Source organism: Delphinus delphis, chromosome 3 (assembly GCF_949987515.2).
Source record: "Delphinus delphis chromosome 3, mDelDel1.2, whole genome shotgun sequence".
NCBI classification, from domain to species: Eukaryota; Metazoa; Chordata; class Mammalia; order Artiodactyla; family Delphinidae; genus Delphinus; species Delphinus delphis.
In genome coordinates, this window is record NC_082685.1 from 69005225 (window position 1) to 69025929 (window position 20705).

Consider the following 20705-nt stretch of genomic DNA (forward strand, 5'->3'; position numbering starts at 1 on the left):
ATACTCCCCTACTCTAAACCCTTCAGTGATTTCCCACCAAGATTAGAACAGAATTCTAAACCCCTTCATCCTCTACTTGTCTCTCTGATTTCATCAGGTGCCACCCCGCTGAGGTTCCTCAGGACTCAGCTCACTCCCCTCTTCAGGGCGACTTGCTGCTTCCCGATCATGTCATGCTTGTGGCTCTTTTTTCATCCTTGAAGTCAGCCTAAATATCACGTCCTTGGAGAGTCCCTGACTTGCCACTCAATCTAAATTAGTTTTTCCCACCTTATTCTCCATATCTGCCCTGTAATTTTTTCCTATAAAAATATACATTAATATTTTGAATTATGTATGTATATATGCATTCATTCATAATTTTTTTGCCTGTCTTTGACATTAAACTAATAACCTCCATAAGCACAGGGACTACATCTATCTCACTTATGGTTATATTTGCTGTGCCTTCCACATAGCCTGGCATATAATAGTTATTCAACAAATCTATGTTGAATTGAATGGTTGAATAAAAAGACTGCATAAATTGTATCTGTGCCTATCTGAGTGGTTTGCTGATCTGAGGGTACATATGATTTGCTGTAGTTCATGGGAAGGATAATGGGATGCCACAACAGCCACATAAATTCTTAATGTTAAGGTAAAGGGAAGTGTTTATCTTTTTTTGTTGTTTTTTTTAAATTGAAGTATAGCTGATTTACAATGTTGTGTTAGTTTCAGGTGTACAGCAAAGTGAATCAGTTATATGTGTATGTATACATATGTATATATATATTCTTTTTCAGATTCTTTTCCCTTATAGGTTATTACAAGACACTGAGTGTAGTTCCCTGTGCTTATATAGTAGGCCCTTGTTGGTTTCTGTCTTTTTTTTTTTCCTTTCTTTTTTTTTTTCATGGGCTCTAGGTGTGCGGGCTTCCGTAGTTCTGGGTCGCAGGCTCCAGAGAGCAGGCTCGGCAGTTGTGGCGCACGGGCTTTGTTGCTCCGCGGCATGTGGGATCTTCCCAGACCAGGGCTCAAACCTGTGTCCCCTGCATTGGCAGGCAGATTCTTAACCACTGCGCCCCCAGGAAAGTCCTATGCATTTTAATTTGATTTTATTTTTCCTCGTTAGAGCTTGAGTTCCAAGAAGAGTTTGCATTACAGTCAATGTAAGAGGAGGATTAGGCAGACGAAGCAATTAAAGAAGCACTCGAAGTTCAGCAAAATATGGAAATAATGCAAAGTTTTACATTTTCAATCACTGGAATTGTACTCTTGCCCAAATGACCATAATGCAAGTTATGTAGATTTATTTTAATGATGGATGGAAAAATTAAGCCAACCTAAATAGATGTATTAAGCAATATTTTGCATAAATTCAGACTCTTGATCTCTAAAACTTCTTTTTAAAAATTATTGAATTTGTTTTCCTCACTTGACAGTCTGATGTGCGAATGCTATTAAATGAAGTGTGATATCGTTATTTTGTATTTAATTTTTAAAGGCTATAATTTTGAGCTTTTTTTGTGTAAATGATTTAAAATGATTAAAAAATAAATCAAATGATTGACTTTCTGGATATAATATGGAAAAGTGAAGTTCAGGTGTGGAGGCTATTCCTCTGCCTTGACTTAATTTACATGGAAGTTACATTAAAGTTTATATCAGACGGAAAGTAAATTTTAGGTGGTAAGCATGCTGTAAGGTACATAGAAGTAGAAATATAATGTTGTAAACATGAAACCGATGTAATGATATAGACCAATGTCACCTCCATTAAAAAAAGTTTACACCAAAGTTGGATGAGGTATAATCTATAAAAATTTGAATCATTATGTTGTATATCTGAAACTAATATAATGTTGTAAATCAACTAAACCTCAATTTTAAAAGAGTTGTATAAGGAACTTTTTCTTGTAATTGATTCCACTTGCACTTGATTTCTACATTTTATAAGTTGCTAGAGAATTATTATGAGATAAAATTAAAAAGAGTAGATAAATGAATTTTCATTAAAAATATATAATTATCAGAGTGGTGTGCATGTAGATATTAATACTTACAGCTAAAGAAGATATGTTCTGAACCTAGTCAAAGCTGCTTTAAATCACTGTATAGTAAGTTGTTGTATCAGAGCATAGCCAGTACTATTTTAATATTTAATTTAGAAAGGTCCAAAGAAGAAAATTATTTTCATATTTTAATAATTACTGTTTTGACAATAATACAGTAATTTTGACACCAAAGTAAGGTTTTTGGTTTAACCATTTTGGCTTCACTTCCTATGACCCTGAGAGTGGGTCAGGAATTGAGTAACTGCATAGCTGACCAGTTTTCTAGTACGTACTGAAAAGTACTGAAGAAGGCACTAACAATTATTGTCCCTTAATGGTGGTAAGAGTTCTATTTGCTCAGCAGATCATGTCCTTTGCTATGTACCCCCTTAAAATCCACCAGCCCAGGGGCCTGGGCTGTGCCTTCTCTTTCTACCTGGTAGAATCCTCCCTCCGGGGATGAGGAAGGGGCTCTCCAAGCAACACCTGTCGGGTGGCTGAGGCCATCACGGGGGCAGACGGGATGTACCCACCTGAGAAACACTGAGCCGGGGCTGTCAGGGATGCTGTTCCGGGCCTCCGCACCCACCTTGCTTGGGCTGCCTGGAAACTCAGACCGGAACACTGTGTCATCGGATGATGACAGCCTTTTCTTCACCATTGTGGACTTGTCAATCGCCAAGTCAAGAAATAAACTCAAGGACTCGTTTTTCAACCTCCCCAATAATGTGAAAATCTCTGCGTTTCAGCCTCTCTCAGTTCCTGCATTGCAGGAAGCTACTTCTTCACATGACTCCTAATCTAGCTGAGGCAGTTTTTTTTTTTGCAGTCAGTTAATGAGTAACATGTAAGTATGACAAGAGTGGTTTTCATCCTACCCATTTGCTCCGAAGGAGAAATAAACATGTTTGGCAAACTCAGCTTTCAGTTTACTAATAGGAACACCATATAACTCTGGATTTAGGTAGAAAAGTCTATGGAAAAGGAAAAACTTAAGACAACGAGATGCAGAGCCAGGCAGGATCTAAACATTAAAAGTAGGGGTGCTTTCTTTAACCCCCTGAGCCTGATCAACAGGGCAAGGAATGTGGATGTGCTTTATGCCTTTACCATACAGGAAATAACGAGCCCACATTTGGTAAGACACGTAGGAGCCTTAAGGCTGTGCTGCTTGGTCTTTGGGACCAGAAGAGTTCTGGAGTTCTTATGGAAGTGATATGTACAAAGTTCGGGGAGTCTCAACATTCAGGTTGTGTATTTTGCTGGTTATAGGAGGCTGAGCCCTCTACCAAAATGGTGATGACAACAAAGACAAACAAATAAAAAAATCACTAGGAGGCAAGGGCTCAGGCTCCATCCATTGCTTCTGCCTGTCTAACCACAGGTGATCCCAGCCCTGCTGAGCGTGGTATCAGCCATGTGTCTCTCACTAGATTAGAATGAAATCATATAGCAGAATATTCTATGTATTATCATTATTGTTATTTATAACCCTACTAAAAGCAGGAAGGAAAATAAATTTCCTATGTGATGATCTTCAGCTTCTTCAATCATTTAATGTTTATTCACAAGAAAAACATCGGTTTTTCACCAGTGTTACTAGTGGCAGGGAAGGATTTGGTCTGATGTAGCTGTGTTCTCTCTTCTCCTCCTTTTGTGATTAGTCAGTGACATTGGAGAACGACGGGCTTAAGTGAAGTACACAGATTCTGATAGTGGAAGAGAGCAAAGTTTCCTGGGAAATCAAACCTTTAGCCTTGCTCTTGTTAGCACTTTGCTCTAACCAGCTGATAACCAGCCAGGGGCAGGTTTGTATTGCTCCGTGTATAGTAGTGACTCGAAGCACACTTTTGAAATTAGATAAAGTGTATGTTTCAGTGGGATTTTACTGATGCCTAATAAGGTGATCAGTTTATCCCAGTTTGTCCAGGATATTCTTAATTTTAGCCCTGAATGCCCCACATTCTAGGAACCTCTTAGGGTTGGGCCAATCAAGGCAGGTGGTCACCCTGGTTCCAGGTGTTGTCTTGCTGCAGTTGTGATGGTGCATTGCACCCAGCCTCCCTCCTTATCCTTTTCTGATGGTGCAGTACATGTATTTTTCTTTTTCCCCTTATATTTCCCCTTATGTTCCCCTTTTTTGTTGTAATTATGCTGGAAAGATATTAGATAAGCTAAATTATACTAAAGTGTATTAATCGAACCCATTACAACCTAGAGATTATCATACCAAGTGAAGTCAGACAGAAGAAGACAAATATCATATGATATCACTTATATGTGGAATCTAAAAAAAATGATACAAATGAATTTATTTACAAAACAAAGAGACAGACATAGAAAACAAGCTTATGGTTACCAATGGGAAAAGGTGGGGGAAGGATAAATTTAGAATTTGAGATTAACAGATATACATTACTATATATAAAATAGGTAAGCAACCAGGACCTACTGTATAGCACAGGGAACTATATTCAATATCTTGTAATAACCTATAATGGAAGAGTATATCTATCTATCTATCATCTATCTATCTACAAAACTGAATCACTTTGCTGTATGCTTAAAACTAACACAACATTGTAAATCAGCTATACTTCAATCAAAAAAAAAAATCAGACCCATCACCATACCTCATATAATAGCAACAACCTATAAGGTAGTTTCTGCTGCTTATAAACAAAAAAGTCTAATCAGTACAGATATTATAACTAATGAAACATGTTACTGTTTCCCAGGCAGGTTTAGATTTTAAGTGGGGGCAATGCTTAGCTCAGGAAAAAATGTCTCTGAAGGAGGAAATCCCAGGGTCAGCAGCCAATCTTTGGACATATTTTTCAATAGAGGAGCTTTCTTTTCAACAATATTTTATCAGTAAGGCTCCATGCTAGCTGCAGTGAGTGATACAAAAATATTTTAAGAAATAGGTCCTTGCTCCAAAAATGGAGCTAGGAAGATAAAATATATGGAATTGAAAAGTTAATTAACAGTAAAAGAGGGAAGGGCTTCCCTGGTGGCACAGTGGTTGAGAGGTCATCTGCCAATGCAGGGGACATGGGTTCGTGCCCTGGTCTGGGAGGATCCCGCATGCCGCGGAGCGGCTGGGCCCATGAGCCGTGGCCGCTGGGCCTGTGCATCCGGAGCCTGTGCTCCACAACGGGAGAGGCCACAACAGTGAGAGGCCTGCATACCGCAAAAAAAAAAAAAAAGAGGGAAGAAGGCAGTCTAGGGGAGGTAGCTTCGAAGTAGTGGAAACAGTATTGACTGAGCTCTTATGTAAGATGTTGAGTTCATTCCTTATCATAAGAAATTGTGCCAGAGATGAGATTTGCTGAAACTCTAGAGCATGGGTCACAAACTCAAATGTCTTCAAGAGCCAGAAGGTAAGGAAAACTGTGAGGCGGGAGGGAGGCATAGAAGTCAGCAGAAAGTGCTAGAAAAAGAGGAACGCTCGTGCCTTCCCTAGAGCTTGTCAGTGTTAAACTACAGATACTGATGGGAGGGTCTGAAGGCAGGTGTGGCTTTTCCACTGAATTTCATTTCGTGATATGAGATGCCCATGAGCAATCTTTAAAAATTTGCTAGTAGTTAACATCTGGACTTTATGTTCAAACAGGAATAAGGTTCTGATGGCACATGGCCACTAAAAGAAAATGTGACTGACTGATTGCTTTATTTAAATGGGTGGCAGTTGACTGCTGTGCATCAGTCTACACTTGCAGGCACAGAGCTGCCATTGTTTGACCCCTTTGAGCGTTTAGATGTGGCCTCCGATCAAAGCACTTCGAGCCTTTGCCACAGCTTTCAGTTTTATGTGTGAAAATTAAAACAAAGACCAGGTGATCAAAGAGAAATAACTGGAGTAGGACATTTTATAGCTATAAAAGGAGCTATAAAAGGAGCAGAGACACTGGCAAAAGAATGAATAATCTATGATAACAACCAGAATACAATGAAAACAAAGGTAGCAGAGACCTTTTATAGCCTTCCATGGAAAGGGAGATTAATAAGCAAGACCAAACAAGACAAAAACTGACAACTAGCAGGCAACTTTAAGTAAGACCAGCAATGATGGAAACATCTCATTTTTCTTTTTTTTTTTCTTTCTTTTTTTTTTTTTTTTTGCGGTACACGGGCCTCTCACTGTTATGGCCTCTCCCGTTGCGGAGCACAGGCTCCGGACACGCAGGCTCAGTGGCCATGGGATCCTCACGGACCGGGACACTAACCCGTGTCCCCTGCATCGGCAGGCGGACTCTCAACCACTCTCACCACCAGGGAAGCCCAACACCTCATTTTTCTGATGCTCTCCAATAAGTCACAGTGCTATGTCTTTATAAACAGAGACTGTAGAAGAGTCTGACATAGAGAAGAGAACAAGCAATGTGGGCTCTCCCACATGGTGAGTTCAGTTAACATCTCTGGACTTTTTTCTCTTCTACTACGTAAAGAGATAGTAGGCTAGATCTGGCCTGCTGACATGTTCTGTTTGGCCTCTACCATGTTTTGTAAGTAGAAATTTCCTATACATTTCATAGAAAACATGGTTATCTGGCCTTGCCTGGAAAATCAGACCTGACAAGAGTATGGCAGTAGTTGGCTGGTACTAAGCTGTAGGGGTCCCTTGTGATGGGGCTGACCTCTGTAGTTTGCCTCAGTCTCCAGCCTTCCTCAGTGCCTCACTCTGCTTGCTTTGTTTCACTTACTCTCATAACCTGCATTTGAGTTTGAAAGCCCCAGCCTAGATGATGTTGAAAGTCTTCTCTAGTTCTAGTTTTCTCTCCTTAAACCTGGCTCATTAAAGTTTTCCTGTAAGATTTTTTTCTTTCTTCAATGAAACAAGGTCCATAGTTCCAAGGATTTCATCTTGTGCAATGATGGTAACCTTTGGTTATGAGGAATGGAATATTTCCTGCCATATCAGTAAACAAAGGATGTCACAGTCATCAGCGATTGCAGCCACCACCGATGGTGAGCTGGTGAGCCCTGAGGAAACTCAGGATGTGAAAACACTGGATACTGGCCCCAGATAGCTGAGGTGCATATCAGAGGAATGATTTCAGTGTGCCCAGACTCTAGCACCTTCCCATACACAGAAAAGTGCTAAATTCCTTAACTTGGGATATCTGGTTTTCTTTAATTTACAATAATCTTCTGATGTCCAGACTACCTGCCTTTTGTTGCAAAACTTCTATATAACCTAGCTCCTCCCTTTGCCTCCTTGGAACAGTTCTCTCAGGATTACTTGAGGTGCTGCCTTCTGGGCTTGAAGTCCTAAAAATTGCTGCTGCATAAAACTTAACTCTCGACTTTTATGTTGCGCGTGTTTTTTTTTCCAGTCGACAGTTATTACATCCAACCATTCTGAAGTCCACAAATAAGGAACAAATATGCCTACTGGTGTCAGGCTAGATAGGAGATGGGGATTCATGCCTGTATATGCTCCTCCTCCTAGAGCTGTGGGAATTGGATTTTGAGGCACAAGACCAAACTGAAACTACCAGATAAACAGAGCTTGAAAACCAGCTTTCCAAGGAATGGAATATAAATTTCCATTTATAAATAAACTAGATTTCCTCTACAATTAAGTAACATAAATATTTGTGCTTTAAGATTTATCTGATGGATTATGCTTTGTTCAGGCTAGTATTAAAAAAATTAGTTTGTATACTCTACACACATACTGCTGCCATTTGAGCAAAGGAACATATGGCCTGGTGAAGTTACATGGAGATTCAGACTTCATCGTGGAATAGCCGTATATGGCAAACCAGTGTTGGGTGTAATGTGAATTTACCCACATTCCTGGAGTGGGCTGTGTAATGTTGTGGTTTAGGGTGTGGGTTTGGGGGTCAGGTTGCCTGGATCAGAAGGGTGGTTCCATTACTTCCTTGCTGTGTTACTTTGGAAAGGTACTTAACCTTTCCAAGCCTCCGTAAAAATGGTAATGAAAATAGCATCATTAAAAGACTATTGTGAGAACTTGATGATAATGTAAACTTCAAGCATGAAGCCTGTGCATAGCAAGCATTCAGAAAATGCTACTGATGAGGAGGAGGGAAGATTACAATTTGAGCTGGTCATATTTTCTCTAAAGCTGAGTGGATTATTATAATATAATTGAAAGATATGATTTCCTTTTCAGAATGTCACATCAGCTGTGTGTCTGCACGTGGCTTGTGGAAGACTTAACTCCAGCGGGAGAGTGTTGACATTGGTGCTAATGGCCCCACCAAGCAGCCTAGAATACTCCAGTCTAACTAATGGATGATGTCATATCTAAAGTCCCTTCCTCTTGCTTCAAGCTCCTTTATTCTGTGGTTTCTAAGATTGGAGAGGGGTTAGTTCCTCCCCTAAAGTTGTGAGCCCTTCTCTGAGAGGATATAGAGAGACTGACTGTGTTGCCCATGATGGAAAACTATTACTGTCTGCAGTAATAGTTTGGTCATTTTAAAGAAAGTAATAGTAATAGTTTGGTCATTTTAAAGAAAGTTTTGCTCCCAGAAAGATTAGAAAGTTGATTTTGCTGTTCCAGAAAGGTGATCTTGCTGTTCCAGTAAACATGGCCATATCAGACTTAAGGCAATCTTTCTTTTCATGCATTTGGTCTCTGTCATATTAGGGAAAGAAATTTGAAAACCCAAGTTCTCTGACTTGCAGCATCTGCCAACTTCCAGAGTGTAAACACTCCCACCATGGCTGATTTTAAGCTACCAATGTGATGCCACTGAACATGGCTTTAGGAAGAGGTGCTGACCACTAGCTCTTGTGAGCCAGTACAAGCTGACTCCCTCACTCCGCAGTAAACATTTAAATGTTTCAACTTCAGGGCATGGTAAATGTATGAATATGGCCCTAGAGTTACCATATTTAAAAAACTGTGTCCTTTGATTTAAATAGCATTATCATCTGACAAATTGCATAGGAGTTATAGTATATTCTGTCTTGTTTGATTTTACACAAATTGGTAATAATTTCCAGAGAAATATTTATGAACATCATACGATTTTTTAATGCCCCCATAAGGGATTTTTTGGTATTATTTTTAGTGTGGTTAAATAATGTGGTTGATGTGGTTCATAATGTTGTACCATAAGGTTTTTTTTTTTTTTTTTTTTTTTGCGGTACGCGGGCCTCTGACTGCTGTGGCCCCTCCCGTTGCGGAGCACAGGCTCCGGACGCGCAGGCTCAGCGGCCATGACTCACGGGCCCAGCCGCTCCGCGGCATGTGGGATCCTCCCGGACCGGGGCACGAACCCGTGTCCCCTGCATCGGCAGGCGGACTCTCAACCACTGCGCCACCAGGGAAGCCCCTACCATAAGGTTTTAAAAACATACTTTTTTGGTTTATAAGACAAAATACACAAAATATAAGGAAGAAAATTTAAAAATCATCTGTAATCCTCAGTTCCCAGAGATAATCACAATGACCATTTCATCATCATCAAAATTATGTTTTACTCTAAAGGAATGTCAAATTGTTTGGTAATCCTGGAAATACATCCAACATTTACTAAACGGATTTTTATTATTTTTAAGGGGCCTTGCACTCAAAGTGAGGAACAGACAATCTTCTCAGTTCCCTCCCCACAGCTGGAGCACCAGGGGCCAGAGGAGTTGACATAGGGCCAGAAAAGACATGTTTGGAGAAGTCCATGAAACAGATTTGAGCAAGATTTGTTTGGGAGTAAACATAACACTGGCCAAAATGTTTCTGAGATTAGTCTAGAAACTAAATGGTAGATAATGAGATTCTGAAAGAAATAGGGACCTAAAGATATTTCATGTTATAGATGTATCATTTGTGTTCAGAAGGGTCAGATGACCCACCCAAGGTCACGTGAATAATTAGTGGCAGAGCTGGGGCTGCCCTCCTGGCTCTCTCTTCACTCCTGGCCTGGTAATCTGGCTCCTGTTCCCACCGTGCGGCTCTGTAGAATTCCTCCTCCTGTCACTCACGGGAGAATGAAAACATATGAGGGAGTCTCAGCAACAGCCCATCTGTGTCTACTATTGTCTTTATACAGGACAAGAGAGGAGCACGATTACATAATCTACAGCCTTTCATTTCCACTGCTATTGTGTGAAGTAACAATTTTTCTTTTACTCTTAGGTATTAACTTTTTTAGGCTTTGTCATTAATCATAATATTTAAAAATGTCCCCAGTTCTCTGAATTTTAGGGATTTTCTCCCCATATTTTGCTATTGGATTCCAGGGCTAGTAAATATTTTATTTAAAAACACAGACTCTCCGTGTTTGAATTCTTATGATGCAACTTAATAGCTTCAGTTTTCTAATCTGTAAAATGGGAATAATAGTATTTGCCTAATAGGTTTGTTGGGAAAGTAAATTAGTTAATACTTGCAAAGACTTTGAATATTGTCTGGTACATAATAAGCACTCAGTAAGTTGCTATAATTATTACGAACATTTATAATTATTTTTACCAACATTTATAATAAAATCATAGGGCCTTATAAAAAGTAACTAATTATCTGTTTTTGAAGGTTTTAAAAACAGCCTCAGATACCATGTACGGAATGTAAAGTCCACCTGTTTAAAGTGTATAATTTAGTTTATTTACCGAGTTACACAACCACCACCATCATCTAATTTTAGAACATTTTCCACACTCCAAAAAGAAACCTTGTACCCATTAGCAGTTACTCTCCATACCCCCACCGCCTCCTTCCTCTGCCCTCAGCAACAGCTAATCTATTAATGTAATTGCTCTATATGAGACATTTCATATCTCAGCTATAGAGAGGGAAAGTACCTATTCTGGGTATTTTATATAAATGGGATCATACTGTATGTGATCTTTTGTGGCTGGCTTCTTTCACGTAGCATGCTGACAGGTTTTGTCCACATTGTAGCGTGCGTCAGTAATTCATTCCATTTTATGGCCAAACGGTATTTCATTGTATGGCTATACCACATTGTATTTATCTATTCTTCAGGTGGAGGATATTTGGGTTGTTTCCACTTTTTGGCTTTATGAATAATGCTGCTATGGAAACTTGTGTACAAGTTTCGTGTGGCCATATATTTTCAATTACCTTGGTTGTACACCCAGGAGTAAAATTGCTATGTTTGACTGTTTGAATAACTACCAAACTGTTTTCCAAAGTGGCTGCACCATTTTAACGGTCCAACCAGCAATAGATGGGGGTTCCAATCCCTCCATATGCCTGACAACACTTACTATTTTTTTTTTTTGATTATAAACATTCTAGTGGATTTGAAATGGTGTATCATTATCCTTTTGATTTGCATGTTCCTAATGACAAATGATTTTGAGCATTTTTTCTGTGCATTTATATCTCTTATTTGGAGAAGAATCTATTTAATCCTTTGCCCATTTTCAAGTTGGGTCATCTTTTTTATTATTGAGTTGTATCCTTCATATATTCCAGAAATGAGTTCTTTTTCCAAAATATGATTTGCAATACTTTCTCCCATTCTGTAGTTGTCTCTTCACTTTCTTGATGGTGTCCTTTGAAGCACAAAAGTTTTTAATTTTGATAACATCCAATTTATCAATCTTCTTTTATCATTTGTGCTTTTGGTGTCATACTTAAGAAATAATTGCCTAACCCAAGGTCTTCTAAGAGTTTCTTCTAAGAGTTTTAGCATTTACATTAGTGTAAGGTCGTTGATCCACTTTGAGTTAATTCATTTTTTTAAGTTAATTAATTAATTAGTCTGCATTGGGTCTTAGTTGCGGCATGCGGGATCTTTGTTGTGGCATGTGGGCTCTTCGTTGTGGCGCATGGGCTTCACTCTAGTTGTGGCATGTGGGCTCCAGAGCACTCGGGCTCCGTAGTTGTGGTGCGCGGGCTTAGTTGCCCTGCGGCACGTGGGATCTTCGTTCCCCGACCAGGGATCAAACCTGCATCCCATGCATTGGAAGGCAGATTCTTAACCACTGGACCACCAGGGAAGTCCCTGAGTTAATTCTTGAGTGTATTATGAGGTAGTGGTCCAACTTCATTCTTTTGCATGTTGTCCTAGCACTTAACTCTTTTGCCAGTTTTCCTAACACTATTGTTGAAAATGAATTGACCATAAATGTTAGGGTTTATTTCTGGCTAACTATTTAACAATATTATTAGAAGCTTATTCACAATTGGTTAATTTGATCACCACTGTTTCTTTTGAAGACATGTGTTTTTATATTTTTCACATAGTCTACATAAGTCCAGGGCCAGGATATTTGGTATTTTCCCTTTATCCTTCTTGGTAACCCTTAAATCATGTTTTTTAGGTGGTTGTTTATTTCACCTGTTTGTAACAGTGGTATAACAAAGAATATTAATAATGATGATTCTCTACAAAATCTACAGGCATTTAGAAGAGCATGAACTACTATCTCTTAAATACCGGCAAAGAGAAAGAGATTCATTTACTAATATGTTTCTATTTACTGTTGATTACTTCTCTTCAATTTAGCATTCATCTTGTAATTTTTTAAAAAATAGTGACGAATAGTGAGGCTGGGCCGAATTTACAACAGCTGACTGTGATGGTACCGTCTGTGATAGTTTAGTATTAAAAATTTATTTCATGGTATCTTTTAAGATGTGAGTCAGGATATAAGCATGCAATTTATGGAAGAAGAAATGTTCATGGCTAATAAACAAGTGAAAATATTCTCTACTAGTTATAAAAAAATGCAGACGATGACCCAATTGGGAAACAAATTGGCAGAGTTTTTTATAAAGATCACCACATTTGTGATGATGGTTGGTAGGCTTTTTGTTTTGTTTTGTTTTGGTATTTTTAATAACTGAAACAAGACAGACCTAAAACTGCAGCTTCTGGAAGAACCATTTGTTCTTGCCGGTCTCGTATCTCTCCTTGAACTTGACCTTGGCTTCTCACTGGGCCTTGTGTTTGAGAGCAGGGTCTCTGAAGACATCCTTGTTGACAACAATTTTGTCCAAGGGGATATCCACAGACTACCTTGTGGGCACGAGGTGATTATAACTATAAACTTTCATAAAAGACTAGATCTTTGACCCCTTGGTGATGTTCATCTTGTTCATGGCAGCTGTCACTTTGCAGGGATAGCAGTCGATTCCAGCCACCAGAGCATGGCTCTAGGGTCGGTCTGAGGTACCATCATCAGTGTTCTTCACAATGACTTCTTTGCGTCTGGAGTAGCATCCAGCCAGGATCAGAACCACATTCTTGGGTTTCATGAACTTGCCCATTTCAGCAGCACCACTTGGGACTACAGCCGGTGGTAGGCTTCTTAACATGCATGTGTGCAATGCTGGAAATGATTCCATAAAGGAGTTCTCACCCTCATTTTGCAGAGGAGGACGCTGAGGCTCAGCAAGTTTCATGAAGCCATCTCATGTCTCACAGCTTGTACGTCACCAAGCTGAGACTCAAACCTAGGTATAGCTACTGACCAACCCCTCCATAGCCACAGGGAGACTTTAGCCCAGACTGGTTAGAAGTCATGGTGAGATTTCTGGTCAACCAGAGTTTGCATTCTGCCTTATGCACCTGTGAAAACTCTGCAGAGTAAGGTGTGGTTTGGTGATTGGGCTGGGCCATCATGGGGGCTGAAGAAACAGACTGTTTTTCTGAGAAACTGTGTTCCAGTGGTTCTTATTAGGTTTTCAGGGAGGGAGGGTAAAGAGTGGAAGCGAACTTATTTGTTGTGTAATTTCTATATGCCAAGCACTTTATATATAGAAACTTATTTAATCTTCCTCTAATGCTGGAAAACAGGTAATTTCTCACCATTTTGGAGATAAGGAAACCAACCTGAAGAGAAACAGTTTCTTTTCCTAGCTTACACCTTCAGTTAAACAGCAGCAGAGCTGAAATTTAAATGCAAGCGTATAGAATCCAAAGCCATATGTCTTTTCACTATTATACACATTCTCTGCTAAAGGAGAATAGAACACATGGTTCCTAGTCTCTTCAACCTACTTACATATTATATTATGTTTTCTGCATGACTCATACAGTGTTTGCTTTCACGGTATCTGTGTGTACCTACCGCGATGCCTTCAAAAGTCATTCTGGAGAACTTTTTTTTTTTTTTTTTTCAGAGGTATAGTTTTGTTACATTAAGTAAAAACAGCAACAAATTCCAAGTGAAGTAACAACAAGTAGAGGGCTTGATGAATAGTTAAGACTTATTTTTAGGTGAGCAGCAAAGGAATATTGAATAACTTGTAAATAGACTGCAAAAATGCTCCTTTCAGTTCCTCAAAACAATCCAACAGTCCTTACTATCCCAACATGCCAATAATTGTTTTAGTCAGATGTAGACTTTAAAAATGAAATGTTTCTCAGAACTGTATTATCAAATGGGAGCTACTGGACATAAAACAGATAACTGAGTTCAGACATTAGCTAGTTTTCATGAAGTATTTATCTCCAACTTGTTTACTCCAACATTCATTTATAATAAGAAGGACAATGATTAAAACTGGCCATTTCTCAAACCACAATTCCGAAATCACAGAAATGTTTGATTAAGCCCACCTTGGTCAAAAATCTTCATTCAAGCAATGGTGAAACAGCCTGCAAATATGTCTTCAATTAACTGAGCTTTGAAGCAGAACAAAAACAGAAAAATGTAAAACCTCTATCCCAAGCACCAATAATGGAGGCTAAGCAATTATACCTACAAGTCCTAAATGACAGGTCTTTTCTGATGGAAAATCCTGAGATTTCTATTACTGTGACTTTACAGAAGGCAGGTTGGTTTAATGAGGAAATTTACTTTTAATAAAAAGACAATCAACAATGTTTTATTTTGGGCACTTACTCAGTATTTCACAGATCCTCAACAAGTTTTGAGGTAGGTTAATATTAGCATTGTATTTTACAAATGAAAACTCAGGCAGAGATTACATCACTTGTCACAAACCATAGCAGGAGTCCTACCATAATCAGTAACATGGTCTGATCTTTGAGATTAATCTCTGATGTGTGTGTGTGAATTTAATGGTGATAGCTTGCAAATAGTCATAAAAACAAAACAAAACCACTAGATATTCTACTTTGGGCTATTTTGTAATTCTTAAATAATCCTACAATGATTATACATACTTTGGAATAACCTACATACTCCTGTTAGAAATCTATTTATATATAACTAATCCTTATAATAACAAATTAACACATTATCGATTTTGTTGTTTTCTGCCTTTTGGGGTGGGTGAAGCACGAAGATAATCAGCAAGTTTTCCTCAGAGAGCTAGGCAGCCTTTAAGTGCAGGTACTATGCTCAAGGCACCATCTATGGTGATTTGCGGTCATAGGAAAGCAGGTATACAAATGGAGCCAAGATCCAGAAAAGATGCCTGGATCCAAAAGAGGGGAAGGCCCTGCACAAGTCAAAGATGAAGAAAAACATACTGTCATCTCAGGCTACATATCCTCAGCATCATGGGAAGAGCTCCTAAAAGACCAGCAAATTTGTCCCAGTTAAGTCTGTTAATTAAAGTTCTTACTAACTAGATAAACCATAAGTATTGTATTTTATTAAAGTGACATCTATAGAAACAAAATATCTAAGTATTTATTATGAATATGTTCCATCTATCATGTAAATTCCTCTAATTGTCACAAGCCTAATTCACCTAGCTCATTATATTACTTAAAATTCAGCTCATCCTGACTAGGTTCCTGGGCCAATCTTCTCAAATATTTGTTTCATTATAAATTTCCTTTTATTTAAACAATTGTCAATTCTTAACAATACAGGATTAAGAGTGGTTAATTAACAACTGAGAAATATTATAAGGAAAATATCATTATTGTGTTAGAATATACAGCATTCAATAGAGCAAATTTCAAGAGTAAAGATATAGACACCTATGTTTCTGAAGAGACTGAACGGCACAGCCCAACACAATTTGAGTCAAAGAAGCAAGAAAAAAAGAAGGGAGGGGCCACAGGAGGCAAAGTATTTTATTCTAGTGTCCCCAAAATTGACTATGGAAGTAAAAAGTTTCTACATTAAAAAAGTTTATATAAATTACATGAATTGTAATTTTCATAAAAGTCAAAATGAAATGTTCTGCATAGGACAAAAGATATGCCTAAGCAACATATCATATTTGCACAAGGCCACTGAATGTCATGGATATGAGGAACAAATGAAAAAGCTTAAGTCTATGGCAGACTGAGCAAAGATTTCAGTTTGGTATTCTATAACCCCAAGACTGTAAACTACTCTTACTATGCAAAAGCTCTAATGACACACAGGGTTTTGTGTAGGAACTCTTGTGCTTCTGGTTGGCACATCATCTACTCTTTAATATGTGAAATTAATACAGACAGTTGTGAGAGGTTGTGCAAAACTACTGTATTTACAAAAATGGCACAAAAGTGAATTCAACAGTCGATGCACATGCACACTTCATTCACATCTTCAACAACAAAAGGTATTCTAACACTACAGAACTGAATAAGAATACTCTTCAACAGCAGCTGTTAAGCACTAGAGTCACATAAGTTACACCAGAATGGGCAAATATTGCCCAAGTAAAATTCTATTGTTAAAGCTGAAACAGATTTAAGGCCATTCAAGTTCAAGCACAGGATACAAATCTTTTGAAGCCCCATCTATTTATGTTTGAAATATGTGACCTTTCTTCTAACTTGTGGTCTTAAACTTCTGTTTTACAAAATTCAAAAGGAAAATACAGAAGAAATCAATACAATAAAGGTTACATTAAATAAGAGTAACATACAAAGCTATAATTAAGATGAATTAAAGAAAGCCAAAACATTAAAATTGTAAAACTTGCTTGTTACTTGTTGGAACCAGTCCTACACTAGGAGTTAGGTAATATATACAATTATTTTCAAGTAGATTACTTTACATTGCTCTAACATGTTCTTTTCATCAGTGCACTGTTAAACTAATCAAAACTCTACACATGTATATTCCCTTACACACACACTACCACTACCTGCAAAGCCATAACTCTCAAACGACTTAGTGAGTGAAAGGAAATAAAAAGTGGAGAAGTAACATATTAAGGAGAAATAATGGGAATTAGAAGATTCATGCAGTTCAGCTCTTTTAATCAGCCAGCCAGCTTGCTAGCAACAAGAGATGGTTTCCGTTGAGGAAGGTCCTGTGGAGTGGGAATGTGGTCACCAGTGACGTCTGTCTTATCCGGAGCTGCAGTAGGAAGTTGCTTGTTCTTCATTTTTGCTTTAGCCATGTTGTAATCCCCAGAATCAAAATATTTTTGCCCTTTCTGCAATCGTTTCCTTAAAAAATCTGAACCTCCAGGCTTTTGTCCCAGATGAGGATACCTTGCTTTTAATTTTGCTTCTTCAGCTTTCTCTGGACTAGTCACTTTGTCTTCCATTTCCTTCTGCTCCTCCGCGGAGGCTGCCTCGGGGACTTCCGCGGACATACTGCTCCCTCTGCGGACAAAACGCCGGGAAGAGAAGCAATTACCGGGTGGCCAAGGCCGCCCGCCCGCCGCGCAGCCTCAAGCCCACCCCACTCCCCGAGCGCCCGCCCGGGCCGTCTCTCTGGAGAACTTTTATTTATTGCCCCACGTCTGAGCTGAGCCTGAGCACCTTCCCATAAAAGAATCTTTTGCAGATACGATTCTTTGAGGGATGCTTAAGCAATTGTAGTTGGAATTGTAAAGGAATTTTCAAAAAATTCAATACCTCTCCATATACATGGTGCGCTGCTAGTAGCTTTACAAACTTTAAACTAGAAAACACAGTAAAAGCCAAAAAACCAAAAGCCTAATCTACAGTGTCTGTTTACAAGGAAGTCAAAGAAGGTAACCTAAAACCTAACCTATCTTTCTAGATTAAAAGGAACTTAAAACCAAAATTTGGGGCTTCCCTGGTGGCGCAGTGGTTGAGAGTCCTCCTGCAGATGCAGGGGACACGGGTTCATGCTCCGATCCGGGAAGATCCCACATGCCGCGGAGAGGCTGGGCCCGTGAGCATGGCCACTGAGCCTGCGTGTCTGGAGCCTGTGCTCCGCAACGGGAGAGGCCACAACAGTGAGAGGCCCACGTACCACAAAAAAAAAAAAAAAGAAACTGCCCGCAATGGGCAACCACAGATCTCCATGTGGAGCCTTTCTGTCCTTGACACACCCAAAAGACATTTTACATAGCAAAGAGGCAACACTCTACTCTCAACTACCTTTTCCAGGTCTGGGACCTGTCACTTACAGTTCTAGGTCTGGATCCATGGGCTTCACTGCTTTCCCCTGGAGCCTACTCTCCTAGGGCATGCGTTGTGCTCGGAATGTCTGCCGGGTGCTCCTCTTTGCTGGCAGGGCCTGTTGTCTTTTCCACATCTTCCAGAGGCCAGCTGATCTTCAAGAAGCTCTGAGGAGTGCCAGGAAGGAACTTTGAGTTTACTCCTGATCTGGTCAATAACAACCCTTTCAGCCAAGTGGCCTGTTCTTCCCTCACAAGTGCTGTATCAGAAGGTTTCGCTTTCAGAGTACGGTCAGAGGGACGGGCCAGCCACACCTGAAACCTATATGTGAAGGTGAGCAATTGACCACAGAGACATTCTATAGGACTGCTAAGGTAATAACTTCTCACCTCAGGAGCTTCATCTTATCTTGAGGCTGCTGTGGGGTTACTTTCATTGACCCCTTATTCACGGTGATCTATGTCTTACTACAATCCTGATGTCCTTCCTCACTTTAGAAGACAGTGAGTATCTGCTACCTCAGAGGTTCCACCCTAATTCTCCCTAAATGGTCCTCAGTTTACGTCCAAAAGTTCACGACTGTACATTATTTAAATTAAACATGCCAAATATAACAACTTTCATATTCATTTGGATTAAACATACCCAACACAACAAATTGGATATTATCAAAATATTGATAAAATATCAATATTTTATCGCCCATGTCTCATCTGTGCTTTCTATAATCAGAATATACTTTTTTTAAAGAACATGTTTTATACTGTATTCATCATAGGAGTTGATCTTTTTTATTCTTCCTTCTTTTTAGCTGTTCCACCATGACACTAATGCAAACACTGAAGTTGCTCATTAACCAGGAGAATAATAAAATGACATGAACATTTTTTTTTACTCTATTTCAAACAAAAGTCTAATTGGCTGAACTCAAATGTAAATATTTTTAAATATTTAATTCATTTTAATCTAAGACCATTGCAAAACAAACTGTATGTGGGGAGAAGATTTATTTGTATAGGAAATACTAAGATGAAGATTTACATAGAGAAGAAAGACTGCAATTTGCTTGAGTTCAAGACTAGATACTAGAACTAGAGACTTCTATGCATGAGATTATTAAAAATGCACATAACTTTTATTCTCTATCCTCCTTTTCCTACTCTTTCAAGCAGGATGTGCTCTTCTGTCTTGTGTTAGATTGAAGGCATTGATGATCTCAATTAAATTAATGGCTTCTCTGTATCCATACTGTTTGTCTGATAACTTTGGAGTACCTGCCCCTCTAACGTGGGCTGCCTTTGTGGCTTGCTTTGGCCAGTACACTGTGATATTGTGACAGGTCTGAGTCAAGAAGCCGTGCCTGTTTCTGCTTCCCCTTTGGCTTCTCTATGGTCACCATGACAACATGCCTGAATTAGGGGCATGCTCCAGGTGAGACCACGTACAGCAGAGATGAGTCATTCCAGCTTTCACAGACCACTCAGCTCCCAGTTGACCTGCCATCTGACACATGACTGAGCCCAGCCAAAATCTAATTGGTCTAGATCAGTAGAACTAATCACTAGATTAGTGATTAGTTAGATTAAACCACTAGAACTACCTGCTAAGCTGTGGATCCATAAATAATAAGTAGTTGTTTTGAACCCATATGTTTTGAGATGGTTTGTTATAGAGCAATAGCTAACCGCTTCAGATTCTACATTCATATTATTAATGCGGTAAGATGATAACAGCGCCTCCTAGGAGCAATTTTATTTTAACTGTTGTCAACTGCTTGAGCTACACGAAAGTCACTCTGAGAGGCTTCGGTTTCAGTAAGTGAGCAGGGGGAACTTAGGTAGTGCAGTGGAACCTTCCTGGGATAACAGCTGAATATGTTTCAGAAGCCTCTTGTCATCAGAGATAAGGAAAGGTGGGTAGAGGACATCTTTTACAGATCTTAAAATCGTACTTGGTAGACCTGCACACGGTTGCCACCACGTGCCCCTCCTCCCCAGCCTCCCCTTCAGTCCTCCTATGGAAAGTCCTCCACGGAAAGCCTACAGCAGCACCAGCCAGCTACTCACTTTTGTCAGGTCTGTTCCAGATGTGCTTCTCACCTCTCCCTCGACCGCTCTCCAGGTTCTTGCATTGAGTCTAGCACGCCTTCTTCAGTGTAAGACGAAGCTGGCTTCCAAGCCAGCTCATGCCTGCCGTGTTATGGGCCCTCAGACACGCTAAGGTTTGATGTCTGTGTGCTCCAGTTTTCTTCTCTGCAAAACTGTAATGAGAAAGGACCCTCGTCAAAGCTCTGTTCTTTGTCTCCGAGGCTTAACCTTACAGTTAGGGAAAGAAATTAGGGAAAAACAGAAGCTATTGCTTTTTGAAAAGTACTTTTGGCCACTGGTAAAAGATACTTTCTACTGATTTAGAAACTTTGAGTTATGAGCCAAAGCTTTGGCAAATATTAACCCTCATTTTACTGTCCTTATTATTAACAGCC

General features: G+C 39.4%; 2 protein-coding genes and 1 pseudogene across 3 annotated transcripts in view; all 3 read right to left on the reverse strand.

Annotated features, from left to right (window-relative positions):
• The window catches only part of GRAMD2B (GRAM domain containing 2B), a 104390-nt gene extending 101576 nt beyond the window's left edge, over positions 1–2814 (reverse strand). Inside the window, exon 1 of one of the 2 annotated variants that reach the window (XM_060008935.2) lies at positions 2626–2814. In XM_060008935.2, the coding sequence (XP_059864918.1) occupies positions 2626–2669 (44 nt within the window). In that variant the 5' untranslated portion in view covers positions 2670–2814. Of the gene's footprint in view, positions 1–2569 lie in introns of both variants that reach the window. The other variant, XM_060008933.2, reaches the window with a different exon arrangement.
• Positions 2815–12843: 10029 nt separating this feature from the next.
• Positions 12844–13254, reverse strand: LOC132422122 (large ribosomal subunit protein eL27-like; annotated as a pseudogene).
• An 856-nt stretch (positions 13255–14110) lies between these two features.
• On the reverse strand, positions 14111–17546 carry LOC132423326 (cAMP-regulated phosphoprotein 19). Its single transcript, XM_060008932.1, has one exon. The coding sequence runs from the start codon at positions 17443–17445 to the stop codon at positions 17107–17109; it is 339 nt and encodes a 112-aa protein (XP_059864915.1). The 5' UTR covers positions 17446–17546; the 3' UTR covers positions 14111–17106.
• Between the last annotated feature and the right edge of the window lie 3159 nt (positions 17547–20705).

Bases quoted from the DNA above. Each gene is read 5' to 3' on its own strand.
- LOC132423326 (XM_060008932.1), bottom strand. From the start codon at position 17,445: ATGTCCGCGGAAGTCCCCGAGGCAGCCTCCGCGGAGGAGCAGAAGGAA.